At 40.3% G+C, this 25360-nt stretch overlaps 2 protein-coding genes across 2 annotated transcripts in view; one reads left to right on the top strand and one right to left on the bottom strand.

The window, feature by feature from the left end:
- The window catches only part of RPAP2 (RNA polymerase II associated protein 2), a 72953-nt gene extending 51089 nt beyond the window's left edge, over nt 1–21864 (bottom strand). Inside the window, 7 exon segments of the mRNA XM_044673086.1 lie at nt 1340–1375; nt 12512–12600; nt 13617–13682; nt 13886–14011; nt 15095–15213; nt 17100–17145; nt 21796–21864. Coding sequence (XP_044529021.1) covers nt 1340–1375; nt 12512–12600; nt 13617–13682; nt 13886–14011; nt 15095–15213; nt 17100–17145; nt 21796–21864 — 551 coding nt within the window.
- A 635-nt stretch (nt 21865–22499) lies between these two features.
- The window catches only part of GLMN (glomulin, FKBP associated protein), a 51215-nt gene continuing 48354 nt past the window's right edge, over nt 22500–25360 (top strand). Inside the window, exons 1-3 of the mRNA XM_044676875.1 lie at nt 22500–22568; nt 24672–24754; nt 25130–25255. Coding sequence (XP_044532810.1) covers nt 24716–24754; nt 25130–25255 — 165 coding nt within the window. The 5' untranslated portion in view covers nt 22500–22568; nt 24672–24715. The remainder of the gene's footprint in view (nt 22569–24671; nt 24755–25129; nt 25256–25360) is intronic.

Here is a 25360-nt window from a genome sequence, read left to right on the forward strand (position 1 = left end):
GTAAATCTGACACACAAAAGATGCTCTAACTACCATAGCCAAAGAAATAGAAAAACTAGGAGTAAGATGAGGTCATTAAGGTCCTGTTTTACCAAAGAGTGAAAGGCAGCATGGGGTAGCAGGCCAACAGTTGGCCTTGTAATAACAAAAACTAGGTGTAAGTCCTGCCTCTGAACCCTCCTCACTATGTAACCCTCCAAAGGTCATTTTCATCTCTTTCCGGGGCTCAAGGCAACACTAAGGCTTGAAGTTGCAGAATAGGTGCCACTTAGTGTGGGTAGAGGGAGTTTCCTTACAGGAATTCCCAATACCAGTAAAATCACAGGGCCAGTCAAAAACCAAACAAACAAAAATCTTCAAAATAGAGCAAGAGAAAAAGCAAATAAAAAAATCCAAAAGTACATGTCAATAACAAAAGGAGACATTTTCTTCCTGTGTTTTTATAATTTAAACAGATTAAGAATTGTTGAGGGGGTTGTTTTTTTTCTTTGGGAGCAGGTGGTACTTTTGCAGAGGATGACAGCCAGGAATGTACTTTTTTACTCAGAATTTATCCCCAAACCATACTATGACTATATCTAAGGTCAGAGGAAAAATGAATGAGTATAATTTGGTGAAATCTAGAATCTCTTTACCTTTCATAGTTTAGGAATCAATACAAAAATGTTCAGCTGGGAGGTGGCAGTCATGTTTTTCTATATTACTTTAAAATTCCATGTTAGAGCTATGCATCATTAGATAAAGATCTCTAACCCACTCAGTCTCCATATATCTTGCACCTACATGGTGACTAATAACCAACCAGGATTGTTTTTTCTTTTTTTGAGGGTGGGGAGGTCAGGGGGTCAAAAAGAGAACAGGATGGTAAGAGAGACACTCTAAAAGGTGGCCATAGCCTAGTGAAGAAATGATTAAGTTTAAAAAAAACCAGGAATCTAAAACATTATTTCAAATGATTACATAAATGGAAAATCTCTAGCAAATTTAGATTTTTTAAAACCTTTCAACACATATAATTGGAACAATCTATTTAACAAAGACCTGCAGAACACAGAATGGAAAGAACAGGAGTTATGTTTGTGTCAGATTTCAACAGGTTCAATTAAGCCTTCCCAGGTAGGAGCAGCTGTTCACTAAATCATACAGAGCAAACCCATCCTGCTGGGATAACACAAAAGAAAAAGCTGAACAGGTCAAACATTTCATTGTGTGGGCACAATGGGGCACTTCCATAATGCATCAGCACAGGAAATCAAAGAGCTCCTATCACCTGGTTTTTGCCTAAGGTTTTGAAGCATGGCTGTACTGAATACATGGGATCTTGATTCAACCATCATACCTTTGTCCTTCCTTTAGCAGATGCAAATCAGGAGGTCTATGATAAAGACAGAGAAAGAAGGGTAAGCAGGTGATGTAAAAGAGGATACACATCAATCAATTATTGGCATTCACTTACAACTTTATGCAAGATGGTAAGGCAAGAGCTCATTCTCCTTTGGAGACAGGGGATGTCTCCACTGAGTCAGAGGGAAGCATCGGAAAGGCATGCCAACTTCTTATTTAAGAAATGGGAGACCAGATGAATATCTATCTGCAAACCCTTGGCATTCTTCATATGGCTAAGGATTCTTCCTAATGTAAATACAACTGGCTGAAGGTCTAATCTATTTGTTTTAATTGCTATTCAAAAGTAAATTTCAATTTGCACTTGGACTTGGCCTAATAAAAACTTTTAGCATGATTTGAAATTACAGTAACAAATCCAAACAAAAATATGAAACTATAAGTGTTAGAAACATGTCAAAATAAATTCACATATGTGTATTTATAAATAAAAAGATGTTAGGATATATAACTGTTATGGTACTTGAAGACACATGAATTCATTAGGACATTCAAAGGTACCTGCTAAATTACAAATAATGCAATACAACTTACAGTTAAAATGACAATCTAACTTTCTACTAAATACCAAAATCAGGGATCCTATGACAGAATAGAATGCTTAATAAAAGAAAAATCAAAAGTGTTCAAAACCAAACACATTTTTATTTCCTAAGATGCTCTGCTCTATACTTTCCATGGGAATTAAAACTTTTTTTAAGAATTTTTTTTTCACTCCTGAATCATTAGTGTTTAAAACTATCTTTCTTCTCATTAGGTCAAAAAATCAGGCAACAGAGTCAATGTGCGAAAAGGGTGCCAATAAGTTATCCAAAGAGGAGGATCAATTTTTTCCAATGGCCATGTTGGTCATTGTATGAGCTTTTTTGGCTCTATATAATCCAACTGGGTCACAATAGTAGAACATTTATTGAGAGCTTAAAGGGATCTCATAGGTTATCCAAATGACCCCTGCCCCTCCTTTTAAGATGAGGAAATAGTCAGAGAAGTCTCTTTCCAAGGCCACAGGGGTGACATCAATAGTCAAGATTTGAAACCACATCCTCTGACTCAAAAATCCATTCCCTTGCTCTTTCTCTTTCTCCTCTTCCTTTCTCTCTCCTTCCTTCCAGTTGCCTCACAGAATTCCTAAAATCCTCTAAGGTTCACTTTAAGAGCTACCTATTAAAACAGATTTATCCTGATCCCCATTACTGCTATTTTTCATCATCTCCTTCAGACGTATGTGTATATATTAGGCTACCATAGTACCTGGAACACATGGTAGTTATTTAATAAATGCCTGATTAATGTTTATAAAGCTTTTACTTCATACCAAGTACTGGAATAGGCTCTGGAACACAAAGACAAAATAAATGTTTAAGGAACTTACTGGAACCCAGGTATTGAGAAGTATGGGATAAGTACTCTCTCCCTTCTCTCTGAATCCTGTTCAAATGATATTTCTATAAAACCTTCTCTGATAGCCAAAGCATAAAATAAGCTCTCCTTCCTCTAAATTATTTTCTAATAAATTATGAACTGCTTTACAACATCTTTTCTGTTGTCTCAAATTGTTATTTAAATATTTTATTTTGTTGCTTTTTAACTCTTCCCATGTTCAACTTTCCTATTAGATATAAACTCCTTAAATAAGGCAGAAATCAAGTCTTATACTTTTAAGTGTGTGTGTATATATATATATATATATATGTGTGTGTGTATCAGTCAAATATTGGTTAGTTTTAATAATAGTCTAAGTCTGAGAATTCATGAATTAAAAAAATTCTGATAACCATATTTCATTATAATTGGTTTCCTTTGTAAGCTGATACATTTTATTTCTATATATTTTTAAAACCTGGGGAGCAGCTAGGTGGCTCAGTGGATTGAGAGCCAGGCCTAGAGATGGGAGGTCCTGAGTTCAAATCTGACCTCAGGCACTTCCTAGCTGTGTGATCCTAGGCAAATCACTTAACCCCCATTGCCTAGCCCTTACTGTTCTTCTGCTTTAGAATCAATATATAGTATTCTAAGATTGAAGGTAAGGGTTTAAAAACAACAACAACAAAAAAAAACCAAAACAATTCTGAGGAGTCTATAAGCTTCACCANTATATATATATATGTGTGTGTGTGTGTGTATCAGTCAAATATTGGTTAGTTTTAATAATAGTCTAAGTCTGAGAATTCATGAATTAAAAAAATTCTGATAACCATATTTCATTATAATTGGTTTCCTTTGTAAGCTGATACATTTTATTTCTATATATTTTTAAAACCTGGGGAGCAGCTAGGTGGCTCAGTGGATTGAGAGCCAGGCCTAGAGATGGGAGGTCCTGAGTTCAAATCTGACCTCAGGCACTTCCTAGCTGTGTGATCCTAGGCAAATCACTTAACCCCCATTGCCTAGCCCTTACTGTTCTTCTGCTTTAGAATCAATATATAGTATTCTAAGATTGAAGGTAAGGGTTTAAAAACAACAACAACAAAAAAAAACCAAAACAATTCTGAGGAGTCTATAAGCTTCACCAGACTCTGACACCAGTCAAAAGGGTCTCTGACACAAAATATTTAAGAACTCCTGTTTTAGGATTTCTGCGATATAAAACTAGAAAAATTGGGCCAAAGAATCTCTAAGGCTATCTTCTGTTTTAAGGCTCTATAATTTTAATATTTAATGTGTAATTTGGGAAAGGCACAGATGTTGGGAATTATTGTTTGGGGGGGGGGACATAGTTGGAGGCAGAAGAGGTATTTAGATGTAAAAAGGAACAAACATTAACACCAAATGGGTCTGTAGGATGAGAAAACTCCCTAACCTGTTTTTGAAACGACTCAAAAACTGGAGTCCCAAAATGGATTTCATTTTTTAATTTATTTATTTATTTGTTTGTTTTTTTAAACCCTCACCTTCCTTCTTGGAGTCAATACTGTGTATTGGCTCCAAGGCAGAAGAGTGGTAAGGGCTAGGCAATGGGGGTTAAATGACTTGCCCAGGGTCACACAGCTGGGAACTGTCTGAGGCCATATTTGAATCCAGGACCTCCCATCTCTAGGGCTGGCTCTCAATCCACTGAGCTACCCAGCTGCCCCCTCCAAAATGAATTTCAGATCACATAAACCAGACCAAATAAAAATAAGGATGAGAAAAGAAAGTATACTAATGAGCTACTGGGAGAGAATAAATAAAAGTTTATAAGTCCTACTAAGATAGAGAGTAGCTAGTTTATTTTGAAAACCCTTATTTTTACCAATAAAATTTGAATATAGTGGTAATAGAAGCATATTCCAAAAGCAGGAAAGATCATCTTGATGTAAAATTTAAAAACTCAATCTCAACTATGAAAGAATCACCTGGAATAGCATAATTTACTATGGTAAAATTATAAGAATAATAGACTGATAGTAGCACTCCTAAGGTTGTAGGTTTTGGAAGTCCCTGAAAATAGGGGAGGAGTCTTTAAATAGCCTATAATAAAGATGGAGGATTGGAGAAAACCAAAAGGAAAGTCATCATGAGAGAAAAAGTATACAATATTTTCCCTCTCATCTCACCACTGTACCATAATTTTGTCTTAAGGTGAATTCTCTCAGATGCAAAGTTTCTTGTTTTTCCTCCCTCTAGCAAAGCTATCACATATAGAAGCCACATCAACCAGAGATTTACCTGTGTAAAGCAAATGACCTTCAGGCATGAATGAGACTGAATGTCCAAAGGAGAAAACCTTCCATACTCAAATGGTAAAATGTGAGGGGGGGGATATTTTTGGGGAGAGAGCCCCCTCAAGTTTTTCTGCTTTCTCTAAGGACTGTCTTGTTCTCAATCCACCAAGAGGTAAAGTAAAAAGGCTATCACCCATACAAGTTTGTTCACACACACAAAGCCTTCCTTTTTTTCACCAACAGAGGTTCAATAAAAACAAAGAGTAGTTAGTAGTAGAGAATAATGAAACACTGAATAGCAAATCAACAAATTCAACTCATTTGTTTAATACATATTTACTGAGAGGCACCATAAGACATTAAAAAGATGACTAAGACTTAGGTAGGTCCTTCCCTCCAGAAGCTTACAATTTCGTGTAAGGAATTATATGTAAGGTAGAATACAAGAACCATGAGAGGATATACAGTGCTATGGAAGCTCAAAGATGGAAGACATCACTAGTTGGGGCCATCAGGAGAAGCTTTCTGGAAAAAGTAGCATCCAAACTAGGCCCTTTAAAGGATAATTAGGTTTTAACAAGGCAAATATTACAAGCCATCAAGGCTAGAAAACAAAGGAAAGGTAGAGCAGTTCAGTTTGGTTTGCACTTAGGGAAAAAGTAGGAAGGCAGGATGAGGCTGGACTGTAGAGGACTTCCACTGCTTTGTAAAAATTATGAACATTATCCAGGAGGCGTTGGAAAGTCTGAGGATTTTTGACCATAGAACTGACATAGAGAGATATATTTTAGGAAAAGAAATCTGGTTGTAGTTTATTGACTTACCTGGGGGAGGGGTCAGTTGGGAGGCCAATTAGTATATATGTATATATGTATTTATTTATTTATAACCCTTACCTTCTATGTTAGAATCAATATTAAGTATCTATTCCAAGGCAGAAGAATGGAATGGTAAGGGCAAATTAAGTGATTTGCCCAAGGTCACACTGCAAGAAAGTGTCTGAAGCCAGCTTTGAACTCAGGACCTCTAGTCTCCAGGCCTGGCTTTCTATCTACTAAGTCATCTAGCTGCCCCTCAATTTATTAAGAACCTACTATGAGGGGGCAGCGGAGTAGTTCAGTGGATTGAAAGTCAGGCCTAGAGACGGGAGGTCCTAGGTTCAAATCTGGCCTCAGACTCTTTCCAGCTGTGTGACCCTGGGCAAGTCACTTGACCCCCATTGCCCACCCTTACCACTCTTCCACCAAGGAGCCAATATACAGAAGTTAAGGGTTTAAAAAAACAAACAAACATAAAAAAAAAGAACCTACTATGAGGCAGGCACTGCACTAAGTGCTAAGAAGAAAGAGAAGAGTGTAAATAGAAACCTGCCCAGAAAGTATTGAAATAGTCCAGGAAAAAGATAGTTAAGGCCTAAGCTAGAGTGTTGGCCATGAGAATATTGTAGAAAGGAAGGAATGGATCCCTAAAATGTCTAAAGGCAGTAGCAACTAACTGGCTAGCAAGGGGGAGGGAGTAGTCAAAAAGGACTGGAGTTGGGAGAACAGCGGCTCTATTTATTATATTTTTAAAAAAGCTAAATCAAAAGAAGGCCTTTTTTTTGGTGGAGGGGAGGGTAGAGAAGAGAAAATTTCATTACTCTGTTGAGAAATATTAGTAAATGTGGGCAATAACTCAAGAAAAAGTTGTGAGTTTGGGGAAAGACAAGAATACAGTCATAGCTATGCTGTGTCCCACTAGGAATACCTTGGCCTCATTCCTACCTTTCTACCATTTCCTTGATTATATTTAGTAACTACTTCTAAAGACCCATTAATATAAAATTCTTTCATATAGCCCTACCTGAGAGTATACTTGGAGAACAAATGGAGATAGAAACCCTGATAATATAAAAAGGAGGGGATTGAGAAGCAAGGACTCCTAGGGAGTGGGAAGAATCCAGAAGAGGGAGCTGAGAAAGGGAGGGGAAAAGAGGATTGTGAGATGAAGAGGCAGGAAGTTGATCTTTGGTGACTGGCCCTGGGATGAGAGTTATTTAGGCAAGTTTCAAAACAAATTGTAAGGGTGCTAAGAGATGAGCCCAAAGGGTGAGAATTGAGGCAAGGAAAAAGAACAGGGCATAAATACCCTATATAGAAATCATGCCAAACAAATTAATCTGGAGCTAGAATGCAGGATAACTTTAGGAAACCAATCTTCAGATACCTTCTAAGTGCTCTCTGGATTCATTTTTCTGCTATGTGACTGTTATTTGTTCTTTTTTTTTTTTCCCCCTTTAGTTTCCAAATCAAATTGCTTTTGAAAAAGGTCAAGCTTGAATCTGGTGAACTAAGAGGTGAGGGAGAGATTAGAGTGTTCCTAGGGGACAGCTGTAGTGATGAAAGTGGCTGTGTTGGGTCCTCCAGTGAAGGAGATGAGCAAGTCAGGGAGCCAGGTAAAAGCTTAAGGTTGGGAAAACTGGGAGGAGGAATATCTGAGACTGTGGATCCCTTTTTCCACCTGAAGTTTTCCTTTAGAAGAGCCAAGGCCCCAAATCTTGATGAGTATGACAAGTATGATAAACAGAAGGTGGAGAGAACTGTGGCCACAAAGGAGACAGGCGACTCTTGAGTGTTAACAAACACCCAGGGTGTGGCCATCCAGATGGATGGCATGTAATCTGGACCAGCAATACAAATGAAGAAAAATCTCTATGTTAAGATACTTTTTCAGATAAGCCTCATAAGGACAGCTTTCCAAAACAAGCTGAAGAAATAGGGGGAAAAGAAAACAAAATTTCTACCCTGAAAGAATCTTCATGTCAGAAAAATTTTTTTTTCCAAAAAAGATAAAGTTATGACACCTTGTTTAAGTGGATCACAGGATGACTGATCTGGAGATGGAAAAAAATCTTCAAGGCTATGTCATTTAACCCCCTTATTTTACAGTTGAGTAAACTAAGGCCAAGGGAAGTTAACTGATCTGCCCAAGGTCACCCAGAGATAGGCCTGCATCCCAGGTCCTCTGATTGGAGAGCTAGTGCTCTGTCTACTGAACCACACTGCCTTCATTGCTTTATTGCTAAGGAGTCAGCATGATCTATTCAGGATATCTCAAAAGTCTTATTTCAGTTTTAAGTTATTAATCAGACCCTGTGTTTATTACATTTCTCCACCTACTTCCCCAGTGTGTTTCAAAGAGAGAAGGAAAATGCCCTCACCTCCTTCCTCTTCTGATAACTTTTCAGACTACAAACCAGTGAGGGCATTCAGTATGGTCAGCAGCTTTCAGGGAGTACTATCTAGACCCATTAACAAGTTCTTCTGACTAGAAGTCCAAGTACTGATAGGTTTATATTTCCATGTAAAACCCTTGCATTTGCTCTGCTAAGAGGGTTTTTATGTTTTAGAATGAACTTAACAACGTTCTATATAACATCTATAATTCTTCATACAAAAAATAAACCAGATACTTTTTCTAGTTGACTAAAATTCTGTTCCAAAATTATTAAAAGACTTGTCTTTCTATTGCATGCCATGTAGAGATTCTTACATTCCCTTCTACCCCAGTTTAAGTTGCCATGGGGATAGTTCTAAGTTCAACTACAAATAACAACAAAAATACCACAAGAATACTTACAATCTGGTTCATCTGAGATATTATTCGTATTTTTATCATTCACACAATATTGATAATATAACTCTCACTGAAATAAAGCTACTTAAAACTAGAAACAATCTCCTATTCCATTTACCACTGAAAACGTTGTGATTATGCTCTTTGCCCACCAGTGGGGATTTTTCAAAGATAAGTGGGTATATATGTTAAATCCTCTTTTTGGAAATTTTTCTCTACATCAAGAAACAAATGAAGGGGTTGGTTGTTCAGGAAGAGGTTATAGAAGCTGTCTTACAGAGGTTTCTAGCTTCCGCACCTCCAAGATGACACCATGTTTCATACTAAGAAGCAATATGTGAAAACCCCCTAGGCTGGGCCACATGATATACTGTGTGATCCAGTCAGCGTTTCCTATTCCTACCACTTGGGTTCATATTTAGGCCACAGATTTAGAAATGGAAAGAACCCCAGAGGCCATTTACAAAGATATAAATCAATAAAGCAGGATTTGAACCCAGGTCTCCCAACTACAAATTTCAGTGTTCTTTCCTCTCCACACAGTGGCTGATCTTTCAATCAGATTCTAACTTCCAACAACCGACTTTTCCTTCCTTAAATTAGTTTGTAATTTTCCAGACAATAATGAAACATAAGAGGTAGCTTTTCCTGAAGTGAAAACTCCCATTTGTAATACAAGTTTCCTTCTACCAAAGAAAGGTGCTCCCTCCCTTGCTAACTCCTTTCCTATCTTGGGCATCAACTCTCCAGTAATTATTGATGTTCTGCCATTCCCATTTACTGTAAAAGGCTTATAGCTATGATTAGTCTTGGTCTTTCTGCCCTGAAAGCCCTAATACTTCAGTTGGACTTTCACTAATTCTGAAATGAAAAATGTTCTTCCCTCACAGGACAACAATTATAAACTCTCCACTGGTTTCAGAAAATTCCATTTTAATTGTTTTGGGTAAATAACTTATTTCCTTATCCAGAAAACCTTCTCTGCTAAAACAGTTTTCTTACAGCAAGCCCATTCTTCATCAATGTTCTAGTCCCAACAGTGGATCTAATTAGTTTTTCTAAATTAAAGCTTTAGCGTGGGTTTAACTTTTCATTATACGTGTATGTATAATAATATTGTAGTACCATCAACAACAACAAAAAATAAAACCTCTGAAACAATATTAATTAGGAATAACATGAAAGACCTAAGTTCAAAGAGAAAGATGATGGGTATGTTTATAGTGATCTGATTTTTAAAAAAATTCTTCTCTCGGGGCAGCTGGGTAGCTCAGTGGAGTGAGAGTCAGGCCTAGAGACAGGAGGTCCTAGGTTCAAACCCGGCCTCAGCCACTTCCCAGCTGTGTGACCCTGGGCAAGTCACTTGACCCCCATTGCCCACCCTTACCAATCTTCCACCTATGAGACAATACACCGAAGTACAAGGGTTTAAAAAAAATTAAAAAAAAAATTCTTCTCTCAAATTCTGAAAATTGTTACTTAAAAGAAGCTAGTCAGGGGCAGCCTCGGTGGATCAAAAGTTGAGTGGATAGAAAGTCAGGTCTAGAAGTTTTCGAGCTCTGTGCCCAAGGCAAGTCATTTAACCCTAATTGCCTAGCCCTTACCACTCTTACCACTTTTATAAGGCAAAAGCCTTGGAACTGACTCTAAGACAGAGAAGAGTTAAAAATAAAAAAATCGATGTTACTCAGGTCTTTACTGGTGTCAAACTCAAGTAGAAAAAGATTGGAAAACTCCAAATTAATGTTTTCTACATTATATGGCATTTTAATTTATTTTGTTAACATTTCTCAATTACATTTTAACCAGATCCGGCCTGCAGCTGCCAGTTTCACACTTTCTGCTTGACTCTATACAATATATTATATCACAATGACACCTCTGCAACACTCACATTGAATGGGCAACATTTAAGGGACTGTCAGGGTTTTGAATAACTTCAAAATGAATTAGATGATAGTTTAAAAAGCTATGGAGAACATCACCCTCTTGTGGATTCCACAGGCACTACAGTCCCTGTGGCCCAAGCACATCAGCCTTGAGACAAGAATAGTGTGGAAAGGCATGAATGATTACAGGTCCAGGACAGGAATGAACACTGGGAGCATCTAGACCAGCTGTATCGGAGCCATCCCCCTGGCTCACCACACAGATCACAGACCCAGGGAAGAGAACACAAGGGCTGTCAGGAAAAATCCTCCTAAGCCTGGAAAGGATCTCCTCCACTGGGAGAAAACCACGACCAGCAGTACCTGCCTTTGTTCATGGCCCTCTTCTCCCTCCTCCATGTCCAAGATCATCAAGTCTTTCCTCAAGGAGACGTCCCTGCCTCTGCCCTCCCTTCTCTCATAGCCCTCACTGCCTGCACTCCTCACTTGGGCACTTACACACAAATCAACACAGTGACTACAGCCTGATAGGCAGCTTGAGAGCTTTATGATAGAATTCAGTTCAACACACATCTAGAACTAGTCCCTACTTATGGTGCCCCATGCTGGGCTCTGACAGAAGCTGGGCATTTCCACAAGCTTTCCCACATTCCACAAGACAGAGTGGAACAGACTGTTCACACTAAACATGCTTCCACACCTTTGCTCACGATACTTCTCCCAACTCAACCACTGTTCCTCAACCTCTCCTTCACGGGGAGATCAGATCAATAGTGTGGCACTGAAGATAGATCCCTGGATTTGGAGACAATCTGGCTTCCAGTTCCACTGAATTTTTTACTAATTGTGTGGCTTTGGGAAGTGGACCAATAAATAGTCATTGAGCAGTCTTCACCATCCAAAAGCTTAGGTTTCCTCCAAGGAGACAAGTACATACTTAAGCATTATTTCTAAAAGTAGGTAATTATGTGGTGGGAAATCTCCAGCAGCTGAAGAGATCAGGAAAAGCCTAATTAATGGGCAGCACCAGAGCAGACCTTTGAAGGTCAGGCAGTTGGGGACTGTAAGAGTTGATGGTGGTGTGAATGACCCAAGTGAAGCAGCACCAGGGGAAGTCTGTGGGTAAGATTCATGCTTTGGGAAGATCACTGGCAGCTGTGCCTGATGAACTAACCAGAGCAGAGACACCAATTAAGATTTTGCTACAATTCTTTAGACAAGAGGTGAGCATAAACTGAGTGGTGGCCAAGAGTGGGGAAAAGGGAATGGATGTAAAAGATGTGCGGTAGGGGCTGTGGAGCTAGGAACAAGATCTGGCAATTGAATGGAGGATAATGGTGAGATAGTGAACCTGAGTGAGAAGGATGATCAGTTCTCTCAACAGTAAAAGGGAAGATAAAGCACAGGGAAGGATTTGCAGGGGAAATATAGTAAGTCTTACTTTGGACACATTGAATTTAAGGTTGTAACAGAGAACAAAATTCTTATGATTTGAAGACGAGATGTTTATTTAGTGACAAACCCCATCATGTCAACATTGTCAACAACGTCTTCATTGTGAGTCTGCCAACCTAAGTAAGCAGGGCCAGGAAACATACCTGGATAACCATAGTTTCAGAGACATGTTTTACAATCAAATCTTAGGCTAAAGCAATGAATAACAATTAGGAATATGCATAGATATCAGTAATAAACAAATATAGTTGGAGGGACAAGATGTGCATGTTCAAACCAGTAATGTATTCTAAAGTTTTTAGTTAGACAGTTAGCTTCCTAGTTGGTTAAGTGAATTAAAATTGGTTAATTAGAATTGACTAATGTTAATTAACCAATTAAAAGATTAACTGGTTTTCCTGTATCTCCTACATAAAATAAATTTTCAGGTAAAATATTTGCTACTTCTCCGCTATTCTCCCAAAGAAAACTGGAGAAATACTTTAAAGTTATGATTTAAATTACCTTTCTTCTTCTCGAACCCACAATGGACTTTTTGAAATCTGAGCTTCAAAGAATTTAGATGCTCGATAACAAAAATTGCTGCAGAAAAACTGAAGATAAGAGAATTAAAAGACACTTGCATTTCCAATTTTAAAAATTTTCGTAACTTTTTTTTTTTTCAATCAATCAATAAACATTAAGTACCTGTGCTAAGCTCTGGGGCTACAAAAACAGTCCTGTCCTCAAAGAGTTTACAATCTAGTGGGGGAGATAACAAGCAAACAAGTATATACAAAAGCAAGCTAGACAAAAAGGATGAATGGGAAATAATTAACAGAGAAGCCACTAGAATTAAGAGGAGCTTGAGAAGGCTTCTTGTAAAGGTGAGATTTTAGTTGAAACTTAAAGGAAGCCAGGAAAATCAGCAGGCAAGGAGGAGGAGGGAGAACCTTACAGTCACTGGAGAATCCAGTGAAAATTATGGGAATCAGATCAAGTATTTGTTAGGGGAAGAGCCAGGAGTCTAGTGTCACTGTATCCAAGAGTAAGGTATGAGAAGACTGGAAGGTAGGTAGGATTAGGTTATGAAGGGCTTTGAAAACCAAGCAGAGGGTTTGCATGTGATCTTGGAAGTGATAAGGAGCCATTCAAGTTTGCTGAGAAGTGGAGGGCCATGGTCAGACCTTTGCTTTAGGAAAATGACATTAGTAGCTAAATGGAGGCAGACTGGAATGATGAGAATTATAAGGCAGGCAGACTCCCCAGCAGGGTTCTGTAATTAAGCCAGGTGTTTGAATGAAGTTCAAATTTGTGAAGTTTTAAAAGTATTTCTTTGAAAAGTACTTCTTTGCTTTAATTATGTTTGTGAAATGTTTGTAAGTGAGAGCAAAAGGAATGACATAATGAATTTTTTCAAAAAGGAAAAAATTTAGTGATTTAATCTAGAATTTTAAAAATTGTAATTTTTAAGATAATAGCATTTTCTATTCCCTGCTTCCCCCTTTCTCAAGTCCAAGTTACATTGTTCAAGTTCAAAATTCCAAATTTATAATCACACATGAAACCATCTTTAAAACCATGACAAGTAGATAATTTAAGACTTTTGAAGATAGTTCTTAAAGCTTACCTTTCTTTCAGTTATATCATAAACCTTATTTGTTTTGGTAGAAATCCTGTACTTCTGTTTTGGCACCTAAAAATAGAGTAGGGTTTTACCAACATGGCAAGGATGAGGAATTCAAATAAGAAACCTGAGTCTTATCACTAGTTGAATCCCATCCACACAACATTTACTAAGCTATCATACTCACATAAACTTGTTACAAACTACCTGATTAACTACAAAAGCAAAGTCTTAATGAAGTAAGCATGCTTATTAGACAACACTTGACTTACATTTCCTAGCTTATTGTGACATAAAGGGTAACCACAGAGCTTGATAATAAACCGTTCTTCTACGACATCCTTGTAGTGTCCAGATGTGATGTGTTTCCCCTGCAGTGAAAAAAAGCCACATAAAATCTTTACCAGGATTGCTTTGAAATATATTCATGGATTTTCTTACAACTTGCAGAAATATTCAGAAAAAAAACCTTTTTTTGTACCCATAGAAGTCTGTAACTTTTTCCCACATCTCTCTCCATATGACTGTCAAGTTCTCTTTCAGACAATAAGCTGAGAGGGCAAGGAGGTGGCTCAGTGGGTAGAGTTCCAGGCTTAAAGGCAGGAAGTCCTGGGTTCAAATCTAGCCTCATACTCTTCCTATCTGGGTGACTCTGGGCAAGTCGATTAATCCCCATTGCATAGCCTTTTTCTCTCTTCTGTCTTAGAAGCAGTATACAGTATTGATTTTAAGGTAGAAGGTAAAGGCTAAAAAAAAAAGGACAACAGGTTTTGGGGAGGGGGAAGGACACCTCCACTGAGGACCCTGACATTCCTGCCAAAAAAGGATTAATCACACTGGATTGAAAAATATTTGTGAAGTAGTTATAGGGCAAAGAATGAACTGTATAATAAGAATATATCAGCAAGTTGAAGGGTATATTAAAACATACTGACCCTGAATAAGCAGAACCATATTTAAGGGAGTTAGGTTAGTTTGGTTTTTTTTTTGTTTTTTTTTTTTTAAATCATGACACAGGGGCAAATACATGGCTCAGTGGATAGAGTACTAGGCCTGGAGATGGGAGGTTCTGGGTTCAAATATGGCCTCAGACATTTTCTAGCTATGTGACCAGGGGCAAGTCACTTAACCCCAATTGCCTAGCTCTTACTTCTTCTCTGTCTTAGAACCAATACTAAGTATTTTTTCTAAGATAGAAGGTAAACGGTTTAAAAAATAATAATGCAGGTGAGGAGACTCACTCCCTACTGACATGCTTGTTTCATTTTACAAAGTGTCTTCTGGGGTGAGAGTCCTGTGCCTTCCCTGGGTGAAGCACATTGGGCCCAGGGCTTTTCAGCTATACCCACTGCAGAATTCCTAATGGCATTTTACATGAGAAAGATCACGAGACCCAGTTCTGATGACTCTCATGCTATAAAACTTGAATGACAAATATTTTAAAGTCTTGGACCACACATACTTGAAAATTTACAAAAAACGTACAGATCTCACAAGGAATTCTTCAGTAACATCTTCTTCTAGAAGTTGTTCAACAATATTCAAAGCTTTCCTCTCGTACTCAATTTTCTTCCTAATAGCTGCTTCCAGCTCAGCCTTCCTATGATGTTTAAAAAGATAAAAGGCTGTTATGTTTATAATCGTCTCTCTCACCAGGTCAGCAATAGATTCCCCAGCTCCCCCATTTTGCCATAAAGTCCATATCTCTCATTAAAAAAAAAATATGCACATTTAGTTCCTTTAATTAATGGCCTGTATGTGAAAACTGGGAGCACTTGAAGCAGATGAAGCACACACCAAACAAAGTGTGTCATTTGAAATTATTGTAAGCCCTGGAAGACCAACTTCCCTTGACACCTCCCACTTCCTTTGGGGGAGGTGTTCAGGGAAGGTATAAAAGGGAAAGTTTGGCATGCATGAGTTCGGTGTCTGTCTGTCTGTCTCTATCTGTCTCTGTCTCTGTCTCTCTCTCTCCCCATCTCTTCCCCTTTCTATCTACCTCCTAGTTTTCCTAGACCTTCCCCTTTCTAATTTAAATAAAACCTAGCTATTCTAAACCCTAAAGTTGCTCTCTGATCTTTTATTTGAGCCTGGAAGGTCTCTCTGGTCATTTTCCCCCTGCCTGGGCTGGGGCCCCCTGCTACCATCCTTTCCCTTCCTCTACCTTCCTCTCTCCTTTCTCCCATTCTTCTAATCTTCCTACCTTCCTCCCCTCACCCCGACTCATATTTTACCATCCATCCCCTTGAATCTGTCTCTTGTTCTCTTCTCCCTTGTTCCCCTCATCTAATCAGCTGCCAAGTCTTGGAGACCCTGCCTCCTCAACAGATTTCACATCAGCCCTCCCCTCCACTCACAGTCACTATCCTCACTCAATGATCACTAGTCTCTAGGCTACTCCTGTGACTCCTCCTGACAGTTGCCAAAGTCATCTTCATCAGAGCCCAAGTCAAACATATTGGTCAAGACCCTCTGGTAGCTCACTACCACCAGGATAGAATATATAACACTCAGCATGGCATTTAGAGCCTTTACCCATCAGGTTCTTGATTATATTTTGAGGCTTGTTTCCCATTTGCTTACTTTATATGCACTCCATTCCAGCCAAATTAGTTTATTTCTCCCCCTTCCCCCAAACTTAGCATTCTAATTCTTGCCTCCAAGTCTTTGTAGTGTGTTTTAAAAATCTGTACCCTGGGGACTTCATTTCCCAGCATTCTTTACTCTTCCTGGGGTTCTTTTTCTTGTGTCCCTGTGTTTTGCCCTGGTATGGGTTTGTTTATAAACTTCCTGAATCCCACCCTGTGGGGCTTTTCTTTGTCAGCAGGCTTCTGGGGCTCTGGCTCTTTCCTCTGCTCACTCAGCTAAAGGAACCCCTTTCTCTCTCACTTTGTTGTTATTAATTCCTATAAATTTAAATACTTGGAGTATTTGGGGTATTCATTTTTAGTCTTACATTGTACAAGCTATGTCCCATGCCTCAGATGCAATGATACTGTCTTCACCTCACTTTTGGAATCCCCAGCTTCATTCAAGATTCCGCTCTTGTCCCATTCCTCCCAGCTGTTCTTGACTTTTCCTTCCTTAAATTCTGATGTAAATACTCATCTATATCCATGTTGTATGCCCCCCTGGCCCCACCAAGAAGAACATAAATTCCCAAAGATCATAGAGGGTTCTTCATTTTATCTTTGTATCTCCAGTGTATTACAAAGAGTGAGCACTTACTAAATTGTCTGAACAAGGACTCAAGTATATAGCAAAGCTAGGTGTGGTTTTCAGAAACTAAGCCTTCAAGTACAAAGAGAACAGCAACCTTGAAGCTTCTCTCAAACACCACATTATTTCCTTTAAGAAATTCTCACCACAGTTTTAACATACAATTCAAATATAATAGTAATATAGAATAATAAAAAAATAGTGGTAATTCATGTTACATAATAGAGGGAAAATAGACAAACAAAAGGACATTAGTAATTGCCATACCTTCTAGAAGCTTCTTCATTTCTGGAAACATTTGTTTCTTTATTGCCTGTGAAAAAGTAAGTACAGTACAAGGGTCAAATGGATGTCAATAGCAATTGACGCAAAGCCTTGACAAAATAAGGCAAATCCAACTATGTCTTCTTTCCTTCTTTTCCATTCAGCTCCTTTCCAGCACATAGTTTCATATTTAAGATATAAAACTGGTTAAGAAAAAATATCTACCAAAAAGAAAACATTGGGTAGTATCATTCCTAGGTAAAGGGACAGATGGGTTTTAGCATAAAGGGAAGGGAAAAGTAAAGTTTTAAAAATAACAGCCACTTCCCCAAAATAGGGACAACCTAAGGATATTCAAGGGCTTCCCATACACTAATGGTGTTAAACTCAAACAGAAACAAATCTCTACTCTCAAATATTAACTTGCAAAACCTCAAATTAACATTATTTATGTCATTTGTGTCTTCATTTATTTTTAAACATTTTCCAATTGTGTTTTAATCTGGTTTAGGCCCCCAAGATTTTGATCTAAGAGTTTGACATTTCTGCCACATAATGCCAAGAAATCTAGAAAAACTGAAAGCTCCAGAATTCTCCCAAAAAAAACAGAGGACCAGGAAGCACAGGGACCATCTTGATTTTGTCTTTGTCTTCCTCCCCTACAGTGCCTGATGCACACAGAAGGGGCAGTTAATACACTGTTGGTTTATAAATAAAAAGGTAACCCAAGAAGGATTTATAGAATAGGGCCAAGACAATGAGAGAGTTTGGCATGGATGCACTAGGATGCACTAGGATGTACACCATTAGAGGGGACGAGATCACAAAAGCACAATCTGCACTTGGGATTCAAAAAACCCAATTTCACAAGTTGCAATGGGGTGGCTAAAGAATTATCTGAAAAAAAATCTGGAGGATTTAGAGAACTGGGGGCTCAATGTGATTCATCATGTGCAAGTTCATTATGGTAGGTATACAAAGGCAAAGAGCACCTGAAGGAGAGGCCAAGAACCACAGCCTCAGAAGTAGAAGCTTCAAGATGGTGCTAGACAAGGATTGGCTGAAGAACTGAGGACATCCAGCCTGAAGTGGAAGGAAAGGGGTGATGTGAAATCTGTTGGGGAGACAGAGTCTTGAAGGCTTGGCAGCTGATTGGATGAAGGGAACAAGGGAGAAAAGTCAAGGCAGATTCAAGGGGATGGATGAGAAGGATGACATCCTCAACATAAATCAGGAAGCTGAGAAGAGCAATGATTTAGGTGTTTTGGTTTACACATGTCAAGATGCTCATAGGACATTTGATAGGAAGTATCAAACATGGGAAACTGGTAATGCCAAAATGTAGTTCAAGAAGGAGCTCTCTCTCTCTCTCTATATATAGATACATATATATATATATATATATATATATATGCATCTAGAATTCATCTGCATAAAGATGATAATGGAATCCATGAGAACTGGTAGTTTGTATAGAGAAGCAAGGGAAGAGAAAACATGGGGGCCAATATTTGTTTCACATGGAAGAGGGATTAGCTTTGCTTGACAATTGAGGAGGTGAAATAAGAGAACATATTTGCAGTTGAAAACTGGAGAAAGGAATATTTAGGTTTGAAATAAGGAAATGTGTGTAATACTTAAGAGATATCCTAGAGCAGTGATGGGCAAACTTTTTAAAGAGGGGGGCCAAAGGAAAGGAAATGCTCATCTGTCAATCTGTTTCTAAGGCAACTCTTTTCAAGTTTCATTGTATTGTATCCTACTCATTGTATTCATCAGATTGGGAATAATGTCAGGCAGGATAGAACATTTCAGGCTCCCTCCCCACCAATCTGGCCCATGGGCTGTAGTTTGCCCATCACTGTCCTAAAGGATTGGACTGCATTAGTGTGTTCTCCCATACTAGAGGTCTTCAAGTAAAGCAGAGAACAGAGTCTGACCATTCATATCTGTTAGCTCTGAGATTCTGTAAATATCTATATTTTTCTGTTATCAAGAGGGATGCCTCACTCCTGTCTGACTTCTTTCCTTACTCTCCAATGCTGTTTTCTCTGCCCAAAAATAACTTTCCTTTCACTAAGATAAAGTCCAATTATCCTTTAAGGCTTAATTAAAGTCCTATCTCCTTCATGGAGACTTTCTTGGTCTGCAATTAGGAAGATTCAGATTCAACCTTGAATCAGATATTTCCTTGTAGTGTGACACTGGGCAAGTCATTAAACCTGTCTTGTCTTAGTTTCCTCATCTGTAAAATGGGGATAATAGCAGCAGGTACAACTACTGTAACTCGTGTCCCCACTATTGCAAGGCTCAACCAAGATAATATTTATAAAGCATTTTGAAAAACTTAAAAGTGATATAGATATGCTATTGTTATTGTTATTCCAGCATACAATGAGCTCTGCCTTCTCTTTCTGGCAAAGCTGGTACAGAGGGTCTCTAAAGTCACTCCTGGTTAAATTTGAACCATGCAATGGTGAGCTGGGCCAGAAACCAAAGGCAGTGTTACTCTGTCCCCTTCCTTTACTTTCTTAGTTTCTAGACAATCTCTGAATGACCTTGGGCTGTCATTGGATATTCAAAGCCTATAGGTGTTGCCCCTGCCACAAGCAGTCCGGAATCACTATCCCACTCCCTTTTTCACTAGTAACAGTTGTTGTTAAGTCATGTTTGATCCTTTGTAACCCCATTTGGAGTTTTCTTGGCAAAGATACTGATTCCAGTTTGCCATGTCCTTCTCCAGCTCATTTTCCAGAGAAGGAAACTGAGGCAAATAGAGTTAAGTGACTTGCCCAGGGTCACACAACTAATAAGTGTCTGAGGTCAGAACTCATAAAGATGAATCTTCCTGATTTCAGGCCCAGCATTCTATTCACTGGGCCACCTAGCTGCCCACTAATAACAGTATCAAAGACAAATTCCCTAAATGGACAGATGGCAATCAGGCATTAAGAGATTGTAGTTAAAGTGATTTACACTTAGGTATAAATGACTAATAACTAGATCTAGCCAAATTTGGCCAGGATAGGAAGAGCTAGTCATCCCAAATCCTCAATAATCTCAGGGGGAAAAAAAACAGAATAAAGGCCTTTGCCCATCTTTTCCTTCCTACTCACAAGAATAGGTCAGTAGTTTGCTCTGCTCCCTTTCAGGGTCACTGAGGTTATCCTGACTCGAAATGAAGAGTCCCTGGGCCACTAGCTGCCCTTAGTGCCAATAGCTGAGCAGGGTCTGTCCAACTCCCCTGGTCAGGACACAGAGAGGACTCCTGCCCCCCAAAGTTGCATGAAAACCATTTTTGAAGGAAATAGTATGTTTGCATCCTCCCCACTTGGCAACACTCTTTGAAGGAGAAATGCAAGTAGAAGTCCTAGGAGGAAAAAACAGTACAAATCCTCAGTGTACAAATTCACAGACTTTTTTTTTTTTTCTTAACCTTTGTACTTCGGTGTATTGTCTCACAGGTGGAAGAATGGTAAGGGTGGGCACTGGGGGTCAAGTGACTTGCCCAGGGTCACACAGCTGGGAAGTGGCTGAGGCCAGATTTAAACCTAGGACCTCCTGTCTCTAGGCCTGATTCTCACTCCACTGAGCTACCCAGCTGCCCCCAATTCACAGACTTTTTAAGGGCCCCATCACTCTTGCACTCACAGAAGAATGGATATTCTTTAGACCCAGTTCTCCTGGTCTCAAAGGCACCTCTCTATAGGTCCCTGGAGTAGGGTAGAGGGAAAGGAGCATAACTCATTCCCTGTAACCTTGGACAAGTCAATTTGCTTACTTGGGCCTGTCTTCCTGTCTATAAATTGAAGGGGTTGGTCTAAATGGTCTCTGAGACCCTTCCCAATCCAGATCTATGATCCTACAATCTCATCATAGACTAGGGAAGACAGAAAAGTACCAGAGGTGTTTGCTTTGGTATTCTTGGGACTCTTTCTAAAATGGGAAGGGAAGGGGGTGGGATGGGCTAGACTTCCTTTGGGAAATGATAAAATTCCTCTAAAGTAAGGGTGTCAGGGAACCAGAGTCTTCTAAGGAAGTGGATTACTCTTGGGAAATGTCCACTGTTGCAATTCCAAACCTGTACAGTCCTCTATGGGCAACTTCCTTCTGATGGGTGAGAGAGTCCCCAGTCTTTAATGTGGCGTTCACTCTCTAATGGCGTTCCCTATCCTCTAAGACAGAGGTCTTTTCTCTAACTGGTGTACCCATACTCTAAGGAAGTACCTCTCTCTACAGAATTTGGCTCAAGCTCTAAGGTAGGGACACAATTCTCCAAGGGAATGCCCATCCTCTAGGTGGGTTCTCCTCTCTAACGAGGGTCTTCGTCCTTTGAGGAGGTGCCCATGTTATAGGAGGGGAGAGACTCCATCCGTAAGGACATTTTTCTTTCGAAAAGAGTCCCTATCTCCTAAAGCGGGAGTTCCCCTCTCTAAAGGGGGGATCGCTATCCCTTAAGAGGGCTTTTCTTTCTAAAAGAGGATTCCTATCTCCAAAAGGGGGGGTTCGCTCTTAAATGGCGGGTCCGTATCCCTTAAGGAGGGCTCCTCTCGTTCTGGGACCCCCATCCTTCGAGAGGGGTGACTGGCCGCCGGTGGGACTTTGTCGAGCTCCCTTCTAGGGCGCGAAACCCTACCCTTGGCGCCTGCCCCATTCCCTCGTGAGGCGGCGTGACGTGTCACCGGGTCCCAGCTCTTACTTGCTCCTTTGCGAGCAGCTCGGGCGCTCCTATTCCGGGGGTCGCCTCGGCCCCGGGGCCTGGCTTCATCCTCCATGACTGCTCCTAGTTGCTCCTCCTCCTCCCGGCGCCACCTGGGACATGTGTCAGGGGCGGGGCCTCAGCAATCTGCCATGATGCTTTCGCAGGCCCCTCCCCCTCCCCAGCCAGGGTCTGGGAGGCGAAAGGGGACGGTAAGGGGCGGGGCCTTAGTAGTCCACCATGACGTCTTCGCAGGCTCTTCCCCTTTCTCCTCCTCCCAAAGTCAGGGTCTGGGAGGTGAAACGGTAGCGGGATAGGAGCGGGGGGTAATGGGCGGGGCCTCAGCTCATCCTCCATGGTGACACCGCCCCTAATTTCTCCTCCTCCTCCCAGAGCCGCCTAGGTTGTCTGTCGGGGGCGGGGCCTCAGCTCGTCTGTCTAGACGCCATTGCCGGCTCCTTCTCTTACTCTCTCCACCCCAGAGGTGGGGTTTGGGGAGTTAGGCAAAGGGCGGGGAGAAGGCGGGGCCCTAGCTCTTCAACCAATGTCTGCAATAACTCCTCACGGGGCGGGCTGGGGGCGGGGCCAGAGAGTGTCCGCGCAGTAGGCGGTGGCCTGCGATAAGCCTGGCCTCGACCCTTCCACCATTGGCTGCTTCTCTTGCCCCTCGCGCTGGGCCCGGTGGGGGCGGAGCCGGAGCGGGGGCGGAGCCTCGTGCTGGGCCGAGTGGCGTAGGAGGGAGGCCGAGGTCAGGCTGGTGAGTGCCTGGGCAGGTAGGCGGTGGTGGTGGCGGTCTGGTCCTGGGGAGGGCGTCAGGCAGGGCCTCTGCCCAGCCCCGGGTACCGAGGGGATGGTCGGGGCCCGGTCCGAGGCACGCGGTTTGAATCTCGGCTGAAGCCGCGGGGCACCATCGGAGAGGGCGGGGCCCTCTGGACAGGTCATTTCGCGGCTCTGCGCCTCCGTTCTCTGTGCCTCAGTTTCCCCACGTGTAAAATGAGGGGGTCCCCCACGACGCCCTCGACGCCCTTTAAGGGAGCGGCCCTTCAGGGCTCCTTTGGCCCCCGCCACCTGGTGCCCACACACTTAGTGACAGTGTCGGTTTCAGAACTGATCAGTGACTCGAAGCTTGGGGGCTACCTGTGTCCGGAAACTCCGTTACCTTCCTTTTTGTCTCCATTCCCAACGCTCCTAGACTGATTGATCGATCCAGCCAGCCAGCCATTGATTAATCGATTGGTTGATTGGTTTCATCCAAAAAGGAGATTGGTCTTTGAAAAGCCATCCATCTGATTTCCTTCTTTCCCAGCAAGGGATGGTTTCCTGCTCTGCAGCCTGGAAGAATTGGTCTTCAATATAGAAGATCCTGAGGCCAAAGGAAGGGGTGGAGTGGGAGAGAATACAATTACAAACTCCTCAGAGGCGGGAGCTAGTTGCATTTTTTTGTCTGAATCCTCTGTGCTTGGCACTCAGGTCCTTACTCCCTTCATGAATGCTTTTTGGACTAAATGGTGAGCTTTAAGTATCCCAGAAAGCTGCCTTGGTGCTGATGAATGATGAGGGTGCCACTGATGATTTCTAGAACCTTTTCCAGACCTAAACCTAGGACCCTTTAAATGAGGATGCCTTGATGCCTATGGCACTAGAATACTGGAATCCCCAATGGAATCCCAGAAGTATAGAACTCAAGAATGATAAAGGATCCCTCCCTCCATTCCCCAATCAGTTTAGAGAACCTGGATGCTGAATTAGGCCTGGAATTTCCCAGTAATTGGAATTTGAATTCTATAGTAATTGCAGAAATTCAAACAACTTTCAGAAAGGAGGCTGTGAATGCTACCAGGACCCTCTGAGTCCTTGCAAAATGCTTAAGTGTCTTGTGGAACATGGAGACCTCTCACAGAAAACATGCAAATAGGTATATAAATATCTAAATGTGGACATAGAAAAGTTAAAGGATACATAAGAGGTTCATTTTTAAAATATCAGCTCCTCTTACTTTTCATCTTTAATGCTTTCATAGAGAGATGGCTAAAAGTTCAGCCAAGATTTTACTAAACTCTTAAAATTATCTCTCTTAGATTGTTCATAATAGTACTTAATGCAAAGATACATATATATATATATATACATATATACATACATACTCCTTAATGTAGTAATAAAATATCTAGATCCGCTGATTACAGTGTTTCTGGAGGCAATGTGATATGCAATATAGAGGTATCACTCAAAGCTGAAAGTCCTGAAAAACTCCAGGGTGAGGCTGAACCAGATTAAAATGTAATGAGAATGGGGGTGGGTGGTATAAGGAACAATTAGGTGGTTCAGTGGCTAGAGAGCCAGGCCTGGAGTCAGGAGGACCTGGGTTCAAATGTGGCCTCAAATACTTCCTAGTAGTGTGACCCTGGACAAGTCACTTGACCTCCATTGCTTAACCCCTACCATTCTTCTGCCTTGGAACCAATATACAGTATTGCTTCTAAAATGGAAGGAAGATTTTTTTCTTTTTAATGTAATTAGGAAATATTTAACAAAATAAAATACAGTACAACATAGATAATGTTCATTTGTGGTGTGGTCAACAGGGATCCAATTCTATTTGAGTGTGATACCACTGAGACATTCTACTCTATGTACAGCATAGTCATGCTTAGCTTAGTCAGACCTCCTGGGATCACATCCCGCCTTAACTATGTAACAATGGTCAAATCACTTAACCTTCAATAACTTCAGTTTCCTAATCTGTAAAATGGACATAATAATGTATGTATTACTTACCTAACAAGTTGTTGTACTAATTAAATTAAATGATGTATATAAAGTACTTTGCATACCTTAAAACAGGATATAAATATGAGCAATTATTTTATTTTTAGCAGGTCTCTACAATAAAACTGAAAGAAAAATTTAAAATTCCAGGATGGCTGTTGAAGAACTTCAGTCCATAATAAAGAGATGTGTAAGTCATTTTCTTTTTCACAAATTTAACCCCTCCCTTTGATACTGTAAGAATACTTTGTACCACAGTGCAGAACATTTGGGTTTTCTCTTGAACACTGTTCCTTTTTTTTCCCTCTCTATGTAAATAAATTCCAAGGGAGCATGAATGAAGCAGTGGAGATACTAGAGACATATGTTGCTTCTCTAGCTTCCTTAGTTTTCCTGAATTTTGGATTCTAAGATAGATTATTTGGATACTATTTAAGAAAGAGTTCTGTATTTGTATCTTGGGTGGAGATCAAGACTGAAAAATCAATTTCAAGTAAAAAAATTTATTATATTCCTATGTAAATAAATGCTAATTTGCCTGGGTTTGTTTTTGTTGTTTCTAAAGCAAATCTTAGAAGAGGAGGACTTCAAAGAAGAAGATTTTGGTCTCTTTCAGTTAGCTGGGCAAAAGTGCTTAGAAGAAGGGTACATCTCTCAGGTATTAGATATTTTAGAAAATGAAAAGAACAAGGTAAGTTCATCTGTCACATATAACTTTTTATATTTTAGTAATAGAGAATGGAAAATACTCTGGATAGTCCTAGCCAAACTACTAATTTCACATTGCAGGGATATT

The sequence above is a fragment of the Gracilinanus agilis genome, chromosome 4, assembly GCF_016433145.1.
Source record: "Gracilinanus agilis isolate LMUSP501 chromosome 4, AgileGrace, whole genome shotgun sequence".
In the NCBI taxonomy this organism is placed as follows: Eukaryota; Metazoa; Chordata; class Mammalia; order Didelphimorphia; family Didelphidae; genus Gracilinanus; species Gracilinanus agilis.